The sequence below is a fragment of the Solenopsis invicta genome, chromosome 6 (genome assembly GCF_016802725.1).
Source record: "Solenopsis invicta isolate M01_SB chromosome 6, UNIL_Sinv_3.0, whole genome shotgun sequence".
NCBI classification, from domain to species: Eukaryota; Metazoa; Arthropoda; class Insecta; order Hymenoptera; family Formicidae; genus Solenopsis; species Solenopsis invicta.
The window spans coordinates 10686400-10706535 of NC_052669.1; the positions used below are offsets into that span (position 1 = coordinate 10686400).

The following is a 20136-nucleotide window of genomic DNA, read 5'->3' on the forward strand; positions in this document are numbered from 1 at the left end:
GATACGTTTTTTCTTACGGGATTGCTTACGTGCTCCTATACTGGCAGTCTTATGTGCTCCCGTACTGGAAATGGGTAGCTTACGGGCTACGCTACTGGCTCGCGTACTGGATTTTTGTAATAGATCATGTCCTATTTTTCTTACGTGATTCTGTACTGGTTATTGTGAAAGCCAATCAAGACGCAGTCTTATAGATTATACTGGATTATATCAGGTTATACTGTCGAAGTGTTGTCAAAGTTCAAACGTGAATTCACTTCGCAAACATAACATCGTGCAGAAATAAAAAGACGTCAAAATAGTCCAAAAAAAGTATTTTATGTTTAATAGAGGCCTACTAACAAGAACCATGTTTATATGCGATAAACACACCAAATTACCATAATAAACACAGTAAAAGTGAGGCATTAAAGAATGTATTGACTGTCGACTCCATAAACGTCGGCGATATTTATTTCGTTGCCGCAATTTTTCAATAATTAAAAATAATGCAATTTTACGACAATGTACAACTGTTGCAATAATTTCATCCATCTCATCTATCTCATCCATATTTAAGCGTGCCGCTTCTATGAAACAAATTTCAGTTGCTCAGCCCGTACGAAAACTCACACCGTGTGAAGCCACGGCCAGTAGCACTGCCAGTACCATTGCCCGTACGATAGCAAGTAAGAAAATCCAGTTAGAAATCCAGTAAGAAAAAACGTATCGTCTGCGGCAGGCTTTAATTTCGGCAATAAATTTAAAAAATAGTATATTAAGTTGGTACAATATAAATCAAGATAATTAAATATATGTATTATGTATACACGCATTGTCGACAGTAAGATAAATTAATAGAAAGTTACGAGTTAGTACGCGTATCAAGTGCTCGGTGTAAACTAGGCCTATGTTCCGTAATAAAAGTTGTATTTGTGATTTCGTTAGCTTGTAGAGGCCATCAAAGAAGTTAATTTAATTTCTTGTAATTTAATTATTTATAAAATAATTTTAATGACGTATTATTTATTAAAACAATTATAATCATGTATTATTAAAATAATATTTACTAACAATAATTTTTATTTTAAAATAATAATTAAGCAAAAGATGGATTTTCAAAAATTCCGTAAAGCTAAAAATTGCAAGTTCTGATTAATTTTAAATTATTAATTGTAAGTAAATTAGATTATTCCGTTCGTGTGCTGTAATAGTGCATGATAAAATTGATTCTGTTTAATTAGTTGATGAGACTACAGTAGGCTTAGCTGGCATGCTTATAAATAATAGACTTTTATTAAATATTATTATAATATAATTTCATACTTATTTTAAACCAAATCAAATAAGTGTAAGTGATTATAAAATAATAATATCAATATTAGCAATATCAAAAAATTTATCCTACAAACAAACTTTGCAGTCAATTTTCAATCTTTGGAAGTTCTTGTGTTCTTCAATTCTTATTTTAAAATCAAAATTATTGTTAGTAAATAATATTTTGTAAACCAACAATAATCACAAATTCAACTTACATTACGGAACACAGCGTAGTTAGTTACAGTGCTACCAACTTTATGATTAAAAAAACTATTTTCAATAAAACTTTTGGAATACACCCATAGTCAAAAAGTTTGTTTGAGTTGTTTGAAATCCTCAAAAATTTTTGCACTCAAGATGAGATAAATATATATTCGATCGTAAGAAAGAGAGAGACGAAGAATTAATTCAAAAAGAAATTAATTCAAAAGGGCAACAACACGAACAGGCCTAAAGATACACCCACAATCAGGGGGTCAATTGTGTATCATGTAACTAGAGTGAAAATGACAAAAGTGAACAAATTTACTAGAGTATATATAATTTTATTGGTCAATGCCTAGTGAATTTGCTCACTTTTGTAATTTTCACTCTAGTTACATGATACAATCGACCCCCAGGGCTGCGTTCAGATTCTCCACCCGGTGAGTGATCTCTGGGTGACTGGGGCTGCGGTCCGATTCATGCTCACAGCGCTATCAGCGCGCTCCCGGTTGGTCCGATTCACTTCCTGAGCGTTTTCTGTAAGCGAAATGACGTAATGAATTTGTGACGTCGCGCGCTCACGGTAACCTTGCTTCGAAGATGGGTCGGCGTGAGCGTTTGCGTCATTTTTGCGGGAAATATGTTTAAAATTTACACTTTGACTAGGCGTGTAGAATCTGTTGGGACTGCCATGTGTTCGGGCGTATTTTTTCAATAGCGGAAAATATTTTTGCAACCGTTGATTGCATCACAGCACACAATAGTTATAAAATATTTATAATAATTATGTGAATATTATAAAAATAATTTTCAAAATATTTGATAAATATTTTTATGATTTTATATTCAACAAATCATAAATATTTATTATAAATATTATAATAAATATTGTATAAAATATTTAATTTATATTTTAATATTTTATACAATATTTATGGTAAGTAAAAAAAATATTTCCATACTTATTTTTTATTAACAGTAAATATTATATAAAATATTACAATATAGACAGACAATCAAAATATAAACTTTTATTATATTTATGATTTGTTCCATCTGAGAGTACAAAAATATTTATAAAATATTTTAATAAATATCCATAAATATTTAAAATAAATCTTGTATACTGTCTAGGTAACTATATAATCTTATTTTTTGAAGATTATTAAATGTACTTTTTAAAATTCTATTTATTATAAAACTTTATTAGTGTTTTAAAAAATAAAATAATTTTAACTTTATTTAGACTAGGTATCCTACTTAGGTTATGTCCTATGAGTAGCGTTTACAAGTGGTCCGAAACGTTTATTGTCGTCAAGCGCCTTAAGCATGCTAACGAATCGATTCGTATGTACTTGACCGAAGCAAAGTTCCGGATGAAGAAATGACTATTTTAAATCGTTTGTATTTTGTTTGAAGAGTTATGAAGTGCATTTGAAAAGGTTTGTGAGTCCTTCAATTAATTGTAATTAATTTTTTATTTTTACACCGTGTATTTGGCCGAAAAAATTAACCGGAGCTAAATTAAACAAAAATCTTGTATGGATTCGTTTGTATTTCGTTTGAAGACTTTTGAAGTGTCGTCAGAAACGTTTGTGAGTTATCCAGATAATTTTAATAAAATATTTTAAAGTTATGTAATTGACCGAAATATAGATTCCAGGCGCTACTGGTCCTGAAGTACCAGAAGGCGCGTTCGGTGTAATCTCTAGTATTTCGATACTCCTGGTTCTTTCTTGACAGTAAGGATAAACAATGTGCAGTAAGTCACATATTTCCAAAATATCTGGGGGGCTATTACGGTTTCTGAAACGAGGTGAAAATTACAAAAGTGAGCAAATTCATTAGTTGTTGATCAATAAAGTTATAGATATTCTAGTAAATTTGTTCACTTTTGTAATTTTCATCTCGTTTTAAGAACCGTGATAGCCCCTCTGAGAAGGTGCAATTGCTGTTACAAAAGCGAATTGGTATTTAATCAACGAGATTCAGAGACGGAAGCACAAGCCCAGGATGATCCTTCCCGAGAAAGCAGTCTCCGTACTTCATCTGGAACCAAGATTCATAACTCCAGCGATTAGAACCTGTTCGGATGCACTCAAATGCAAAGTACAATAGAATTAATTTTTTCAGAAAGATGAAAATGTATTTAATATTTACACATAAAATAACATTGGATCCAAGATCCTTGACGATAGTTGATGCATCTTTATTTATTTTTGCAAGTAATTTTTTTGGATGCTGTATTGATTTTATGTACAACGCACTATATTTTATTGCAGGTTTGTCGTGCCATGAGATATTTTCCTCCTGAACAATGCAGTATGGTCAATGTTAAAGTGATCGGGTGTTTACTGTTTGTATGTGATGGCGACACACTATAGTTATACCGGTGATTCAAGAACAGATTGGAATATTCCATCTGCGACTTGCTCTCTTTGGCGAAAGGATATTTCTTGATGCATTCGACTTTATTTGATAATCTAACGAGTTTGTATGAAAATGTCTTAGAAGTATGGGAGAACATACAGAGGAATGCCATTGAAATGCATGGTAATTTGTTATTTACATATTTTAATTACTGTTTAACAAGTAGTACACAGATAATTTCCACATTATTGAATCTTGCACTTAGCTAAACTGGTTTTTTTTTTAAGCAACTCATGATAAAATTATGCTGAGTCCTGCGGATAGTTGGTTACATGTAGACTCGACGCAATTAGAAACATATCTAAACCAATGGTAGAAAAACGTTAAGGATAAAGAATTTTATCAAGACCTTATGATTCTGCAATAAAAAATGCAGTCGTTTGTCAATCAAACCAGCGACGTTAATGGCGTGCATTTCTTAGGGTATGATTTCTATCTGTTAAAAGGGACTAGAGAGAGAGACAATTCTGACAAATATACTGATCATGATTTAGTCGTAAAGCAATGGAAAATAAATAATCGTTGATTTTATTTATAGAGAACAATCAATGGAGAACAACATGCAGGGCATGGGGAATGGCGCGCGAATAGACTTCGACGCGAATGTATTCACTATCCGCAGGACTCAGCATAATTTTATCATGAGTTGCTTAAAAAAAAAAACCAGTTTAGCTAAGTGCAAGATTCAATAATGTGGAAATTATCTGTGTACTACTTGTTAAACAGTAATTAAAATATGTAAATAACAAATTACCATGCATTTCAATGGCATTCCTCTGTATGTTCTCCCATACTTCTAAGACATTTTCATACAAACTCGTTAGATTATCAAATAAAGTCGAATGCATCAAGAAATATCCTTTCGCCAAAGAGAGCAAGTCGCAGATGGAATATTCCAATCTGTTCTTGAATCACCGGTATAACTATAGTGTGTCGCCATCACATACAAACAGTAAACACCCGATCACTTTAACATTGACCATACTGCATTGTTCAGGAGGAAAATATCTCATGGCACGACAAACCTGCAATAAAATATAGTGCGTTGTACATAAAATCAATACAGCATCCAAAAAAATTACTTGCAAAAATAAATAAAGATGCATCAACTATCGTCAAGGATCTTGGATCCAATGTTATTTTATGTGTAAATATTAAATACATTTTCATCTTTCTGAAAAAATTAATTCTATTGTACTTTGCATTTGAGTGCATCCGAACAGGTTCTAATCGCTGGAGTTATGAATCTTGGTTCCAGATGAAGTACGGAGACTGCTTTCTCGGGAAGGATCATCCTGGGCTTGTGCTTCCGTCTCTGAATCTCGTTGATTAAATACCAATTCGCTTTTGTAACAGCAATTGCACCTTCTCAGAGGGGCTATCACGGTTCTTAAAACGAGATGAAAATTACAAAAGTGAACAAATTTACTAGAATATCTATAACTTTATTGATCAACAACTAATGAATTTGCTCACTTTTGTAATTTTCACCTCGTTTCAGAAACCGTAATAGCCCCCCAGATATTTTGGAAATATGTGACTTACTGCACATTGTTTATCCTTACTGTCAAGAAAGAACCAGGAGTATCGAAATACTAGAGATTACACCGAACGCGCCTTCTGGTACTTCAGGACCAGTAGCGCCTGGAATCTATATTTCGGTCAATTACATAACTTTAAAATATTTTATTAAAATTATCTGGATAACTCACAAACGTTTCTGACGACACTTCAAAAGTCTTCAAACGAAATACAAACGAATCCATACAAGATTTTTGTTTAATTTAGCTCCGGTTAATTTTTTCGGCCAAATACACGGTGTAAAAATAAAAAATTAATTACAATTAATTGAAGGACTCACAAACCTTTTCAAATGCACTTCATAACTCTTCAAACAAAATACAAACGACTTAAAATAGTCATTTCTTCATCCGGAACTTTGCTTCGGTCAAGTACATACGAATAACGAATCGGACCGATCATGAGCGTCGTGAGTACAGTGAGCACTGTGAGCGTGAATCGGACCGCAGCCTGGGTAAATGGGCGGAGCTAATGAAAAGCTCCCTAGTGGTTTATGGAATCTGAACGCACTTTCAAACATTGGGTGTGTTTAGCAAATAACGCTGAGAAATAGGCTGTGTTCCGTTTTTACTGGCAGTACTGAAAATTTATAGTTCACGTCACATATACTATACATTTTCAGTGCTGGCAGTTAATATCGGAACACAGCCATAGTAACATAAATATCTCAGATTCAGAATAAATTACATAATAAATCAAGATAAACGATAAAGATAATACATAAATATTTTACTATGAATATTTTTATCAATATAACTAAAGTAGATGAAAATTAAATGCTAGTAGAATAGGACGAATCAGTTTAAACAATGAAAATAAATTTTTATTTTAACAAATTAGATGAAGATATATGTTGCACATATCATCTATTATATGTATAGGCTTGTTTTCTATTCCTGCACTAGACTGCACCGGAACGTTCCTTCTTGTTTTCACTAACTTTCAAATATATATCTATTTCACTTTAAGTGCACACTAATTCAGGGAGTTCAGGAACAGAAAACAAACAGTATATTTTATTAGTATCAGAAAATATTTAATAATACTAAAAATCTCTAACATACTAATCTCAAATATAAATATTTATATAACGGTTTTGTGAGACTGCAGACCAAGAAACCTTACATTAATAGAATAAAAGATTAATATTTATTAATCTGTAATTACATAAATAGAATAATAAACAAAAGGTTTAAACTTTACTTTGTATTAACGTTTTTCTTGATTATATTTATACATTTTAATTTTTATTTACTATAATATTTTAAATTAAATTTATTTTTTTATTTCAAATTTGTTTTAAATATACGAGCTTTATCACAATTATATATAAATTTTTATAGCGATACATTTTGGAACGCACCTTTACGTCACCCACCCGTTTCACCCGGCTCAAGGACCCATGTGGTTTTTCCACTCTCTCGGGATAGATAGAGTGATAAAGTGAACGACCCACCTAATGTCCGGTAGGGGCACTCTAAAGGAATCTGAACGCTCTTTAGGTGCCTGGGTGCACTCGGGTGGGGAATCTGAACGCAGCCCTGGGGGTCGATCATCTGTTTGTTTTCTGTTCCTGAACTCTCTAAATAAGTGTACACTTAAAATGAAATAGATAGATGTTTCAAAGTTAGCGAAAGCAAGAAGGAACGTTCTAGTGCAGTCTAGTGCAGGAACAGAAAACAAGCCTCATGAAACTTTTTCCCTAGGGCCAAAACGTGAAAAGTGAAAATCTTTACCATTGAAGTTAATGGAGAAATTTTTCACTTTTCTCGTTTCTGCTTTAGGGAAAAAGTTTCATGATCGACCCCCTGGGAGGGTTCCGATAGCGCACATCCCGATAGCCTAACCAATCATCTTAACTTATCTAACCCAACCTACGGAAAATCTCTAGGCATCTGCCATTGTGAGTGGTTTGTGTGCTATCGGGATGTGCGCTATCGGGACTCGCCGCCACAATCTATCCTTTTATCCTACTTCATGGCGCAAATAGAGCAAGCAACACGAACAGACCAGAACAGACCTTTTGTGGTCGGGGACTGTCGGAGATTCTCATCTATATTCTCACTATTGAAACTGACGACGTATCTCGTTTTGACCAATCAACGAAAGGCATTCAAATATTGAGAAACCGTTTAAAGAATTTTGGAGCTTACGTTTTTCAACGCCAATATCCTTCGGAGATATCTGAAACAACCTCGAGTATTTACGTCTCGCTAGACAGGTAAACGCTCGGAAAGAAATTCATATCCTTGTCTCCTTTACCACAAATCTTTGAAACTAACTTTCATATGTTTTATATGAAAAATATTATGTTTTGTTAGTGATCAGGTATCAGCTCTTAAGTGTACAAGTGTATATTAAAGTATAAAACGTTGAAAGGTGACGGTACAGCACAGTTAAGTATGTGTATAAATATTGACATGTGTGTATGTGTGCTTTTCAAATTGTTATATATTTTTTCATCTTTTTACATGGGTAAAATAATAATCAATTCAGTCACCCATATTATATTGAATTAATACATATTAAAGGCTGCTACTTACAAAATATTTAAATACAGTAGTATAGTATAATTAATTTTGACAATGAAATAATACTATGTATATTCTGTTAAATGTGACAGCATTAGTATCGGGTATTTAGTTTAGTTATTTTAAAATATTTATCTGTTTTTACATTTAACTTTGCTAACTATATGTATAACAGCATTTGATACATATTAATCTTATGTGTAATGCATGAATGTAATGATTGAATTTGCTACAAGTGTGAAGTTTCACTGTATGAAAGTCACTGCAAGATTGACTTGTAGCATATTTAAATTGTCTTATCCTATTATATTACAGGGTCAGAGTCATAAAAGTGTCAACTATGCTTGGAACAAATAAGGAAAACCATGAGACATATATAACTCATGTATTGAGAGAACCTAAGCATATGCACCTTCGTAAAATGACTTTAACAGAGGTTTCTTCATTGAAAAATACAGAAAGTATAAATGATGCAAATGAAGAGAAAGATACCTATAAAGTTTGCTCAACAAATACCACAAATAAAAATGCATGTAAAGAGACTGCAAAAAAATCTATGGAATTGATGCCACCACCTAAATTACCAGTGGCATGTAAATCGGCAGACTCTATCCAAGATCAACAAAAGCCTGATAATGAAAGCAACCAAGGAGTAATAAGTGATAACAAAAGTAAAACTGTGCAGAAAGTCAGCAGTACAAATACGAGTAGTACAAGTAAGGAGAATGAAAGCAAAAAGAAATGGGTATTGACAGATTTTGATATTGGTCGACCCCTGGGTAAAGGGAAATTTGGTAACGTATACTTAGCCAGAGAGAAAAGATCCAAATTTATAATAGCCATGAAGGTGCTTTATAGATCGCAAATAGAAGATGCCAAAATCTCACATCAAGTACGGAGAGAAATAGAAATTCAAACTCATTTGAGGTAGGAGCACATTTTCTATTTTATTCTTATCAACTGTATTTATATATACTAAAAACTGTATGTGTAAAATAAAATCATCAAAAGGACCAAAAGGATTTATACATCTGATATAAATGTTATTTTTCATAGGCATCCAAATATTTTACGAATGTATGGATATTTCTATGATGACAAACGAATTTATTTAATATTGGAATATGCACCAAAAGGGGAACTTTATAAAGAACTGAATAATCAACCTGATAAACGATTTGATGAAACAAGGTAAGAGTTAACAAAAAAATTCTTCTATGAATGGATAATTAAAATTAATAAAATACTTGTGTCTTACATGTAATTTCTATACTTGTAGGACAGCCACGTATATAGCTCAATTAGCAGACGCGTTAAAATATTGCCACAGCAAGAGCGTTATTCATCGTGATGTTAAACCAGAAAATTTGCTTCTTGGAATGAATGGAGAATTAAAAATAGCTGATTTTGGATGGTCCGTGCATGCTCCCTCTTCACGAAGGGACACCTTATGTGGCACTTTAGACTACTTACCACCTGAAATGGTTTCTGGCAAACCACATAATCATACAGTTGATTTTTGGAGCGTTGGAGTTTTGTGTTACGAATGCCTGGTTGGCAAGCCTCCTTTTTACGCGACAACCAACGATGAAACTTATTTAAACATAAAAAGATTGCGATACAAATTTCCAACTTTTGTTAGTGAAGATGCAAAAGATTTAATTTCAAAAGTAAGTTAAATTTAATGTGTATTATTTTAAAAGTCGGTTAATCTTAATTAATCAACTTTGATATTTCAGTTGATTGTTATTGAACCTGAAAAGAGATTGGATATGGATGGTGTTCTTGCTCATCCTTGGATCGTAAAAAATCGAAAGATAAATAAGGCACAAGATCTTTAAGCCTAATAGCTATAATTTGTATTAAAGGTCCACATGTTGTAATAGATTTATTATAATTTTAAACTCTTGGCAATCCCCAGAGAAAATTAGTAATATAGTTATATTATTATTGATTATGTATTTAAAATACTCCTTTAGGCAATACATAGATATTGGGATTGGGATACATCGTGCCTAATAGATAAGTTAGCTTAGCTTTTCTTAAACAAGCGATTTATTTACACGAGTTGCGATAATATTGTCATTTGTTTTATATTTTCACGCTACTGATAGAGAATTTATAAACAATTTGTATTGAACGATTATATATTAGGAGTATTTAAATACAACATAATAAAAAAACTCATAAGATTGATTTTATTTAAAAACACGTTTATTTATATTGTACATGTAATTAAATCTACGTACAATAAAAAAAGAAATTAATTAAATGTTATTAATGTTATAAAACAAAGTCTTATTGAGAAAAATCTTGTGATCTTTTAACATGTTGCACTAGGTTCATTATATATTTTTTTTCTGTATTCACAGAGAAACTAACGAGATATTTTAAACAAATGTATCAATTATACATCTTGAAACAGTAATAAATGATCAGAAAAAAGACAAAAGTTCTACTTTTATTTTATTTTATTCGTCGCCATTAATTATTAATGTAGCCAATATTAAAACTGTGTTCTTTTATAAAATTTAAATGAATGGACAAAAATTGAAACCTCATGAAAGAAGCACCTTTTGTCTTTTCTGTGTAAAAGTTTATATGATTTTTGGTATTTGGAAGAGAGATTATTTAGTACGATTCTTATAGATTTGTAATAATAAATTGTACTTTAAGTTTCCATTGGCTCCATGACAACATCCACAATTGATGCATCTACTGGCGTATCCATTGGCGTAACTTCAGGATTTTTTTTACCCGAATACAACTTGCTTAATTTTTCATATTGTTTCATATCCTGAAGCAGAATTTAAATTATTTTTATTATGTGTGTTATGTAATATAATTTTTAAATAAATCAAGTTGATACCCGCCTTTTCACGAATGGACGGTTGCACTTTATCAAATGCCTGAAAAATGTGTCGCATTGAAATTTCTGTTTGCCCATAACCGGCAATGATTTCCTTCAATGCTTCCATACCAGCTTCTCTTATCAAAGCTGCTAAATCCGCACCAGTGTAACCTTCACACCTATTGTCATATGCTACTTTATTCAAATCTACGTCTGAAGCAAGTTTTGGTTTCGTTGCATTCTGCAAATTATATTGCCAATATATTAAATTATTGGGAAAAAAAACGTCAAGTTCTTAAAATGGATCAATGTCTCTGTGCGTGCGTAAATACCTTTGTTACTGCACGCAAAATGTCAACCCTATCTGAAGCATTTGGAAGTCCAACATATAAAATTTTGTCCAGTCTTCCTGGCCTTAAAACAGCTGGATCTATAATATCAGGTCGATTACTAGCCGCCATAAGGAATACTCCTTGCCGACTTTCCACACCATCCATTTCTGTTAGCATTTGATTAACTACGCGTGCTGTCGCTGAATTATCGCCTTCTGTTCTTTTAGGACATAATGCATCTATCTCATCGAAAAATATGACGCAAGGTATTGAATTTCTTGCTCTTAAGAAACACTGACGAACTGCTTTCTCACTTTCGCCAACATACTAAAAATATATGCAACATACAAAATTATTAGATTGTCGTATTTTCTAGTCTAACAAGTACAATAATGTTGTGAAACACTTGCCATATTTAAAAGCTCTGGCCCTTTAACCGAAATAAAATTAATACCAGCTTCATTAGCGACAGCTTTGGCCAACAGTGTTTTTCCACATCCAGGTGGACCACACAATAACACTCCACTGGCAGCTGTTAAACCTAACGTATTAAAGTGTTCAGAGTGTTTAACAGGAGCCTGCAATAAATAAATTTCTATATTCATTCATGCCTCGAAAGTACTGTAAAAATGCTTTAAGATAAATAAGATAATAGCTCATGCATGGCTTGGTTCTATTACAAAAGATAAAAAGTATCAGGGATATAAATATGCATATCGATACTCACGAGAATTGCCATTTGCAATTCTTGTCGTATATCTCGCAGTGAGCCGACATCATCCCAGGTTGTATCTGGAACTGTGGCAAATCCCTCTCTTTTCGCTGAAGGTTGAACAATGCGTAGAGCAGCCTCAAAATCACTGTGTTCGATACACAAAGTTGACAGCCGTTCTGGGGAAAGTGGTGGTTCAGTACGCAACCAAGCCAATAAAGTTGACAAGTCTGCTGAATGTTCTTGTATTACATCCATTTCTGCAATTCCTGAAATTGGACTTTTAGGTAATTCTTTTGGAAATGTAAGCTCATTCCCAATCGTAGTAGAGGCTTCTGTCACACTACTATCGATTAAATTATCTGAATTTTCAGCAATTTCAACTTCCTTATCTACTTGCTTTTCAACTTTGGTTGCTTCAGATGACTTTTCTTCTTGTTTTGATTTATTTAAACCCTCAAATATTCTAAAAAAATGATATATAAACAGTTTTGTGTGTGTGTGTGTATATACGTGCACGCACGCACGCACGCACGCACGCACGCACGCACGCACGCACGCACGCACGCACGCACGCACGCACGCACGCACGCACGCACGCACGCACGCACGCACGCACGCACGCACGCACGCACGCACGCACGCACGCACGCACGCACGCACGCACGCACGCACGCACGCACGCACGCACGCACGCACGCACGCACGCACGCACGCACGCACGCACGCACGCACATATATATATATATATATGCATGCATGTAGGCATGTATGCCCATATGTATGCATAATGCATAAAATTTTATACAAAAAATTTACCTATCTACAGCAACCATGGCAGCTTCTCTAATTAAGGCAACTAAATCTGCACCTACAAAACCTGGAGTAAGGGAGGCTATTGTCGACAAACTAACATTAGGAGCCAATACAACTTTTTCAGTATGCACCGCCAAGATCCTAGCCCTCGCTTCTCTGTCTGGTATTCCAAGGCACACTTCACGATCGAAACGTCCTGCTCTTCTTAAAGCAGGATCTAATGAATCTGGTCGATTTGTTGCACCAATTACCAGTACTCTGTCTCCATTTTCATTGAGATTCAATTCTAATAAGAAAAATAAAAAATGTATCTCATGAAGAGAGAAGAACCTAGAAAAAACCTGGAAACAGTAATATTTTACCATCTAAACTTGATAATAATTGCGCAACAATTCTTCTTTCCATTTCTCTTTGAGCTGTAGCTCTATTTGGAGTGACAGCATCTATCTCATCCAAAAAAACAACACATGGTGCAAGAGATAAGGCTTGTTCAAATAATTCTCTGATACGCGCTTCACTGTCTCCAGATACTCCTGTCACAAGTTCAGGTCCTGCTACTTTTAGTAGAGACATTTTTAATTCCTAACATAAAAATATTATTTTTCACTATTTTGTAATATATGTCATGTACAAGCGCGCGCGCGACATATAATGTACTATATCGTATGTATGTGTGTGTGTGTGTGTGTGTGTGTGTGTGTGTGTGTGTGTGTGTGTGTGTGTATAGAATAGTAAATATACATTTGTTATATTTTGTAATGTTTACAAAATATAATAAATGTATTTACTGTGCTATTTATTATAATAACTTGATAATGAATAACATTTCTATTGTAGCATATACTTGAGATGTTTTCTGGAATAAAATATTAATCTTACTCCTGCAATTGCATGTGCCAGTAAGGTTTTTCCACAGCCAGGTGGTCCATGAAGTAAAAATCCTCTCGGTGGAGATATACCAAGCCGTTTGAAGATTTCAGGATGTTTCATATGTGCTAATAATTTGCAGACAATTTTTAAAACTTTGTCATTACCTCCTACATCAGAGAATGTAATTTTTGATTCCATGATAGGTACGATTCTTGCTTTTTTTACAAGTGAAAATTGTCCATTGTTATTATCCTTGTCTCTTTGTCTTTTCCTTGTAGTTTCTAATAATAAAGATTTTGTGGCTTCATTCGCAGGCTAAAATAACAGAAATAAGTAACAAATTTTCCATCAATCCAACTTTTGCTATAAAATCTAAAGCAGATGCATAGCATAAAATAGATACATACCAATTTTGATTTGACAGGTGTTTCTGGTTTTGAGGTAGTCACATCTGGCTTTGGTGCTACTGCTTCCTTGACAGTAGTCGTTTCTGGCTTAACAGTCGTCGTTTCTAGTTTTGAAGAGGTTTGCTGTGAAGATTCTTCAGCTATGGTACCCCCAGGCTCAGGTGTCTTTATACTTTTTTCGTTCTTGGAATCTTTAGAATCGACTTTGGCAACATCGTCGTCGCTACTAATATCTATCAATTCTTTATCGCTCGAGTTTCCATTCTGTTTAAATTGAGCTTTCTTATACATTTGTAACAACATATCATCTACCGAAGCACGTTGTGTATCTGACTAAAATCATGTGACTCGATTAAAGACACTATTACAGCAAGGCAGTTAATAACAGAGGCGAAATAATCGAAATACCTCGACGTCCACATCCTCGAAATCATCGTCGTCATCATCTTCGTCATCGTAGGTGGGACATTCGCGTGTGACAGGCTTCTTCGAAAACATCTCGGTAAGGTCATCGTAAGCTTTGCGTACCATCGCACGGAATGCACCGCGCTTCTTACCACGATAATCTTTGTATCGCCTTTGCAACGCATCTGCCATTTCATTTACATCGATGTAAACCTTATTTTCGTTTTCGTGCATGTACTGCGAAATATATAAACGTAACATCAGGAAAGATGCAGATGCAATTGAGTTGAAGCTAAAGCGAAAGCACGATCGTGCTTCTCGTCAATGTAAATATATCTGAGCAGGCAGACGCGAATACTGTTTTACGATAAGGGAACAACCGAAAGGAATAATCCAACTTAACCTCGACGGGATGGTTCATATTACCGTCTGCACGCGACTTATAAGCGATTGATCCCGGAATATCCTTATATTCGTTCCATGCTTATTGTCCAAGAGCCTCGATCTGTAATCTCCGCTTGATCCTTGCAACGGAATAATATCAATCGACGAGTTCAGTTTGCCCATTTTCTGCATATTTCCCCGATAAAATAGAGAACACGGTAGCAGCGGATAGTCGGAGCACGGAGCACGGAGGAGAAACCCGCAGAAATCCGGCTCACCGCTCGACGAATGACACAGGTAACGCTTCCCGTACTCGCCGTCACGCCGTGCTTGCGGACGCTTGGGGCATTGGCGCCATTGGCGGCATTGACCATAGACGCTTGTGCTCGTGTTCAGCTAGAGACCCTCTAATCAGAGTCTGGAGTCTGGACATAAGTCAGTTAGGTTAGATTATCCAACATTTTTCTTTAAGATTCTAAGAGAGAGAAAGAAATATATGTGCTATTTTACTCTCTCTTAGTACTTCCTAACTTGCTTATTCTGCGTGATTCTGCGTGAATATAAAGTAATGAAATAAAGTTATAATGGTTGGATGTGCGGCAGAATTTTGTAATAATTCTTCGCCAAAGGGATATATAATGAAAATATTTCCAAGAAATGAAAAACGTCGAGTTGAATGGATTAAAAATACAAATCGTTAAAATTGGACGCCAACAAAACTTATCGCTGTATCAATGTATATGAAATCAATAACAGCAGGAAATTATGATTATGACGAAAATGAAGACGAATATATTTCTGATTTTTTAATATACTTATCAAAAAATGATAAAAAAGATAATGTATCTGATATTTCTACTTCATTTGATGGTTCAGCTACAATTACAAACAACATTCCTTCTTTTGATAACAATGCAATAATCGAATATAATAATAAAGAAAAGAACAGTTTATATAACATAGTAGGATACTGTTTAAAGTCTGTTAAGAAAACATGTACTACATGTTATGATTGCATACAATCTGTTGGATCAAAAAAACCATCAAACTTGCAATTTTCTCGACTTGTGAGATTTAGATGTTACAAGAAAAATACATTATACTTTATTAATAAACCATCATTTGAAATATTCTTAAAATTAGAAAATATATTTAGACATTATAGTCCCTATTTTCAGATTATGTATTATAGCCCACATAGCACGTAATATTTCTGTGATATCACAGAATTGCAATATCACAGAAATATTACATATTACTGTGAAATATCACAGAAATATTACTGTGATATTACACAGTGATAATGACATTGAAATATTCCACTGATATCACAGAAATATCACAGAAATATTACTGTGACATTACACAGTGATAATAACATTAAAATATTCCAATGATATCATTGCAATATATTGTTGCAATATTTAATTCCAAAGAACAAGGTAATGTCAAATGACGTTTTTATTATGTCTTATTAATGCAACGTCACTATCTCTTTGATTAATTTCGATATTTTTAGTATCCTTAATATTCTTGGTAATTTCGGTATCCTATAGAAGAAATCAACTTACAAATAAAATAATTATGTTTTTGCCCTTTCGTGGAATAAAAGTGAAAGTTAAGAAAAAAAGTTAATTAACTTTATTATTAGTTTAGATATTTACTTAGTTTATCCCTTAAACTGTATATATGTATAAACTATAATGTACGCTCTTCTATGTAATCTATCAATTTAATTATTGCTTTACAACTCGATCAATAATGATTTTATTAAAAAATTACAGAAAAACCTTTGTATTTGTCTTATTACCATTTATAATTTTTACAGAAGCACAAAAATCGATTTTAATTTTTAAAAATTTTTATCATAAGGTATTTAAAAAAAAAATGTTTACAAAAAGTTTTGTTAATACACATTTAATATTCACTTGGCAATAAATATTTTAAAGTATATTTAGAAGTTTTTGATAAAAATATACATTTTTACGTCGTTTAATATTTACTGCTCGGTACATTATTTTGTGAAATAGTTTATTCATTAATATTGATTAGACTATTAAACACCACAGTAAAAGGTTTTTCAAGTTTTTTAAAATATTAAAATTCCAACAAATTTTTCTTTAGATTTCATTTTTTTTTCAACTCTATTAAAAAATATGATTATATATATTCTATCATTAATTAGGTATTTTATAATGTTCATTAATTATATGTATGTATATAATGTTGCGGCTCGGTCACCGACCGTCACAACATACGACGAAACAAGTGAGCGCGTGCACAACCGCTATGCGGTCCCGCCGTGTGTATAAGACTCCACGCAAACAAGTGAGTGCTGGCACCACCGCTAGGTGGCCGCGCCGCTGGAGACCTTCTCGTGAGTCAAGTGCAGCCACAGGTGTTATATCTAGACGCCACTGCAGCCGACCGAGCCGACTCACCACGACTCACTAGCTCACACTTCAGTGAGATTTTAAAGAAAATCGTTGCTTGTTGTAATTTGGAAACGAATACTCGTTCTAATTTTTTTCCCAATGTGGTGTCCCTTGAAAAAAAAGTTGATAAACTTGTTTTAATGAACTGATTTCTGATCAGTAACGGATTATATTTTGTCAGTTAACTGATAAAACATCATCAGTTACTGATCAGTAATCAGTTTATTGAAACAAGTTTATCAACTTTTTTTTCAAGGGGTACGTGTGGAACGCTGTTCCACATAAAATTTTATATTTTTACATGTAAATAATATTTTGTATTGTTATTTAATCTTGAACATAAATTAAAATTATAATTCAAATTGAATCTTTTTTAACAAAAATGAAAAAGGATACAAAAGATTTTTTTTGTAAGTTAAACATTTATTACGTTTACATTATTGTATTGTTTTAATAAATATAATTATTTTTTTCTATGTCTAATATATATTACATATAACAATATGAAAATAATATTAAGAATAACAATAAAAATAAAATAAAGTAAAATAATTTATTTATTTAATTTCTTGCAATATTATTTAAATATCACATAAACATCACAGAAATATTTTGAAATATGACAGTAATATTACTATGAAATATCACAGTAATATTACAGTGATGCGTTTTCGCGGACATTTTGATATTACTGTGATATCACAGTAATATTTCGTGATATTTCTGCAATATTTCATTTGTAATATTGCAATGTAAAAGTGATATTGCTGTGATATCACTGCAATATTACGTGCTATGTGGGAGAGTAAAGCCTGCCGCAGACGATACGTTTTTTCTTACGGGATTGCTTACGTGCTCCTATACTGGCAGTCTTAAGCCTGCCGCAGACGATACGTTTTTTCTTACTGGATTTCTAACTGGATTTTCTTACTTGCTACCGTACGGGCAATGGTACTGGCAGTGCTACTGGCCGTGGCTTCACACGGTGTGAGTTTTCGTACGGGCTGAGCAACTGAAATTTGTTTCATAGAAGCGGCACGCTTAAATATGGATGAGATAGATGAGATGGATGAAATTATTGCAACAGTTGTACATTGTCGTAAAATTGCTATTGCATTATTTTTAATTATTGAAAAATTGCGACAACAAAATAAATATCGCCGACGTTTATGGAGTCGACAGTCAATACATTCTTTAATGCCTTACTTTTACTGTGCTTATTATGGTAATTTGGTGTTTATCGCATATAAACATGGTTCTTATTAGTAGGCCTCTAAACATAAAATACTTTTTTTGGACTATTTTGAAGTCTTCTCATTTTTGCACGTCATGTTTGCGAAGTGAATTCACGTTTGAACTTTGACAACACTTCGACAGTATAACCTGGTATAACTCAGTATAACCTATACAGACTGCGTCCTGATTGGCTTTCATAATAAACCAGTACAGAATCACGTAAGAAAAATAAGACATGATCTATTACGAAAATCCAGTACGCGAGCCAGTAGCGTAGCCCGTAAGCTACCCATTTCCAGTACGGGAGCACGTAAAGCCTGCCGCAGACGATACGTTTTTTCTTACGGGATTGCTTACGTGCTCTTATACTGGCAGTCTTACGTGCTCCCGTACTGGAAATGGGTAGCTTACGGACTACGCTACTGGCTCGCGTACTGGATTTTCGTAATAGATCATGTCCTATTTTTCTTACGTGATTCTGTACTGGTTTATTGTGAAAGCCAATCAGGACGCAGTCTTATAGATTATACTGGGTTATACCAGGTTATACTGTCGAAGTGTTGTCAAAGTTCAAACGTGAATTCACTTCGCAAACATAACATCGTGCAGAAATGAAAAGACTTCAAAATAGTCCAAAGAAAGTATTTTATGTTTAATAGAGGCCTACTAACAAGAACCATGTTTATATGCGATAAACACACCAAATTACCATAATAAACACAGTAAAAGTGAGGCATTAAAGAATGTATTGACTGTCGACTCCATAAACGTCGGCGATATTTATTTCGTTGCCGCAATTTTTCAATAATTAAAAATAATGCAATTTTACGACAATGTACAACTGTTGCAATAATTTCATCCATCTCATCTATCTCATCCATATTTAAGCGTGCCGCTTCTATGAAACAAATTTCAGTTGCTCAGCCCGTATGAAAACTCACACCGTGTGAAGCCACGGCCAGTAGCACTGCCAGTACCATTGCCCGTACGGTAGCAAGTAAGAAAATCCAGTTAGAAATCCAGTAAGAAAAAACGTATCGTCTGCGGCAAGCTTAAATTTAAATGAATTTTTATTTGATAAATTTAATTCTGTTCCAGCAGATCATATCTTTAATTGTCATAATTTGCGTCAAAAATTATTTAAAAAATTTGTTACTTTAAGATTAAAATTTCAAAATAAAAAAACTGTATCTAATCGTAAATATTACGATAGCAAATCGATGATGATGCATTCTATTAAATAAAATAATACTTTTCTATATATGTTTATATGTGTGTGTGTGTGTGTGTGTGTGTGTATGTGCGTGCGTGCGTGCGTGCGTGCGTGCGTGCGTGCGTGCGTGCGTGCGTGCGTGCGTGCGTGCGTGCGTGCGTGCGTGCGTGCGTGCGTGCGTGCGTGCGTGCGTGCGTGCGTGCGTGCGTGCGTGCGTGCGTGCGTGTGTGTGTGTGTTATTTATTTCTTATTTCTTTTTTTTTATATTGTTTAATATTATTTGTTAAGTATTACATTTAAGTAAACATTTTTAACAAATTTAATGATTTATTATATTTGATAGCAATATAAATTTCATAACACTGGCGCGAGTTGAAAAAAAATGGTGGACTACTCAGAAGTTGCCGTCTTATGTCCAGACTCTGATTAG

General features: G+C 33.6%; 2 protein-coding genes across 8 annotated transcripts; one reads left to right on the plus strand and one right to left on the minus strand.

Moving 5' to 3' along the window:
- Positions 1 to 7421: 7421 nt before the first annotated feature.
- LOC105196735 (aurora kinase C) lies at positions 7422 to 10481 on the plus strand. Of its 5 annotated transcripts, none has more exons than XM_011162818.3 (6): positions 7470 to 7735; positions 7836 to 7909; positions 8361 to 8972; positions 9102 to 9236; positions 9325 to 9715; positions 9785 to 10481. In XM_011162818.3, the coding sequence occupies exons 3-6, from the start codon at positions 8386 to 8388 to the stop codon at positions 9884 to 9886; spliced, it is 1215 nt and encodes a 404-aa protein (XP_011161120.1). In that variant the 5' UTR covers positions 7470 to 7735; positions 7836 to 7909; positions 8361 to 8385; the 3' UTR covers positions 9887 to 10481. The 5 variants fall into 5 exon arrangements, with proteins under 5 accessions (XP_011161118.1, XP_011161120.1, XP_011161119.1 ...); XM_011162817.3 differs by having other exon boundaries at positions 7471 to 7735; positions 7836 to 7914; XM_011162816.3 differs by lacking the exon at positions 7836 to 7909 and having other exon boundaries at positions 7422 to 7735.
- A 20-nt stretch (positions 10482 to 10501) lies between these two features.
- On the minus strand, positions 10502 to 15189 carry LOC105196734 (nuclear valosin-containing protein-like). 3 transcript variants are annotated; one of them, XM_011162814.3, is made up of 11 exons: positions 14865 to 15014; positions 14442 to 14675; positions 14034 to 14366; positions 13636 to 13941; positions 13119 to 13338; positions 12760 to 13042; positions 11956 to 12406; positions 11639 to 11806; positions 11229 to 11555; positions 10919 to 11137; positions 10502 to 10842 (listed from the first exon to the last, which is right to left on the minus strand). In XM_011162814.3, the coding sequence occupies exons 1-11, from the start codon at positions 15012 to 15014 to the stop codon at positions 10717 to 10719; spliced, it is 2817 nt and encodes a 938-aa protein (XP_011161116.1). In that variant the 3' UTR covers positions 10502 to 10716. The 3 variants fall into 3 exon arrangements, with proteins under 3 accessions (XP_011161116.1, XP_011161117.1, XP_039306360.1); XM_011162815.3 differs by having other exon boundaries at positions 10717 to 10842; positions 14034 to 14297; positions 14865 to 15189; XM_039450426.1 differs by lacking the exon at positions 14865 to 15014 and having other exon boundaries at positions 10717 to 10842; positions 14034 to 14362; positions 14442 to 14858.
- Positions 15190 to 20136: the final 4947 nt, after the last annotated feature.

Excerpts from the sequence above, each read along its gene's own strand:
- LOC105196734 (XM_011162814.3), bottom strand. The coding sequence starts at position 15,014 with ATGCAGAAAATGGGCAAACTGAACTCGTCGATTGATATTATTCCGTTG. Across the intron at positions 14,676-14,864 it reads TTATAAGTCGCGTGCAGACG|TACATGCACGAAAACGAAAA; the intron begins GTAATATGAACC and ends TATATTTCGCAG. Across the intron at positions 14,367-14,441 it reads TCGAGGATGTGGACGTCGAG|TCAGATACACAACGTGCTTC; the intron begins GTATTTCGATTA and ends ACATGATTTTAG.
- LOC105196735 (XM_011162816.3), top strand. The coding sequence starts at position 8,386 with ATGCTTGGAACAAATAAGGAAAACCATGAGACATATATAACTCATGTA. Across the intron at positions 9,237-9,324 it reads AAACGATTTGATGAAACAAG|GACAGCCACGTATATAGCTC; the intron begins GTAAGAGTTAAC and ends CTATACTTGTAG. Across the intron at positions 9,716-9,784 it reads CAAAAGATTTAATTTCAAAA|TTGATTGTTATTGAACCTGA; the intron begins GTAAGTTAAATT and ends TTGATATTTCAG.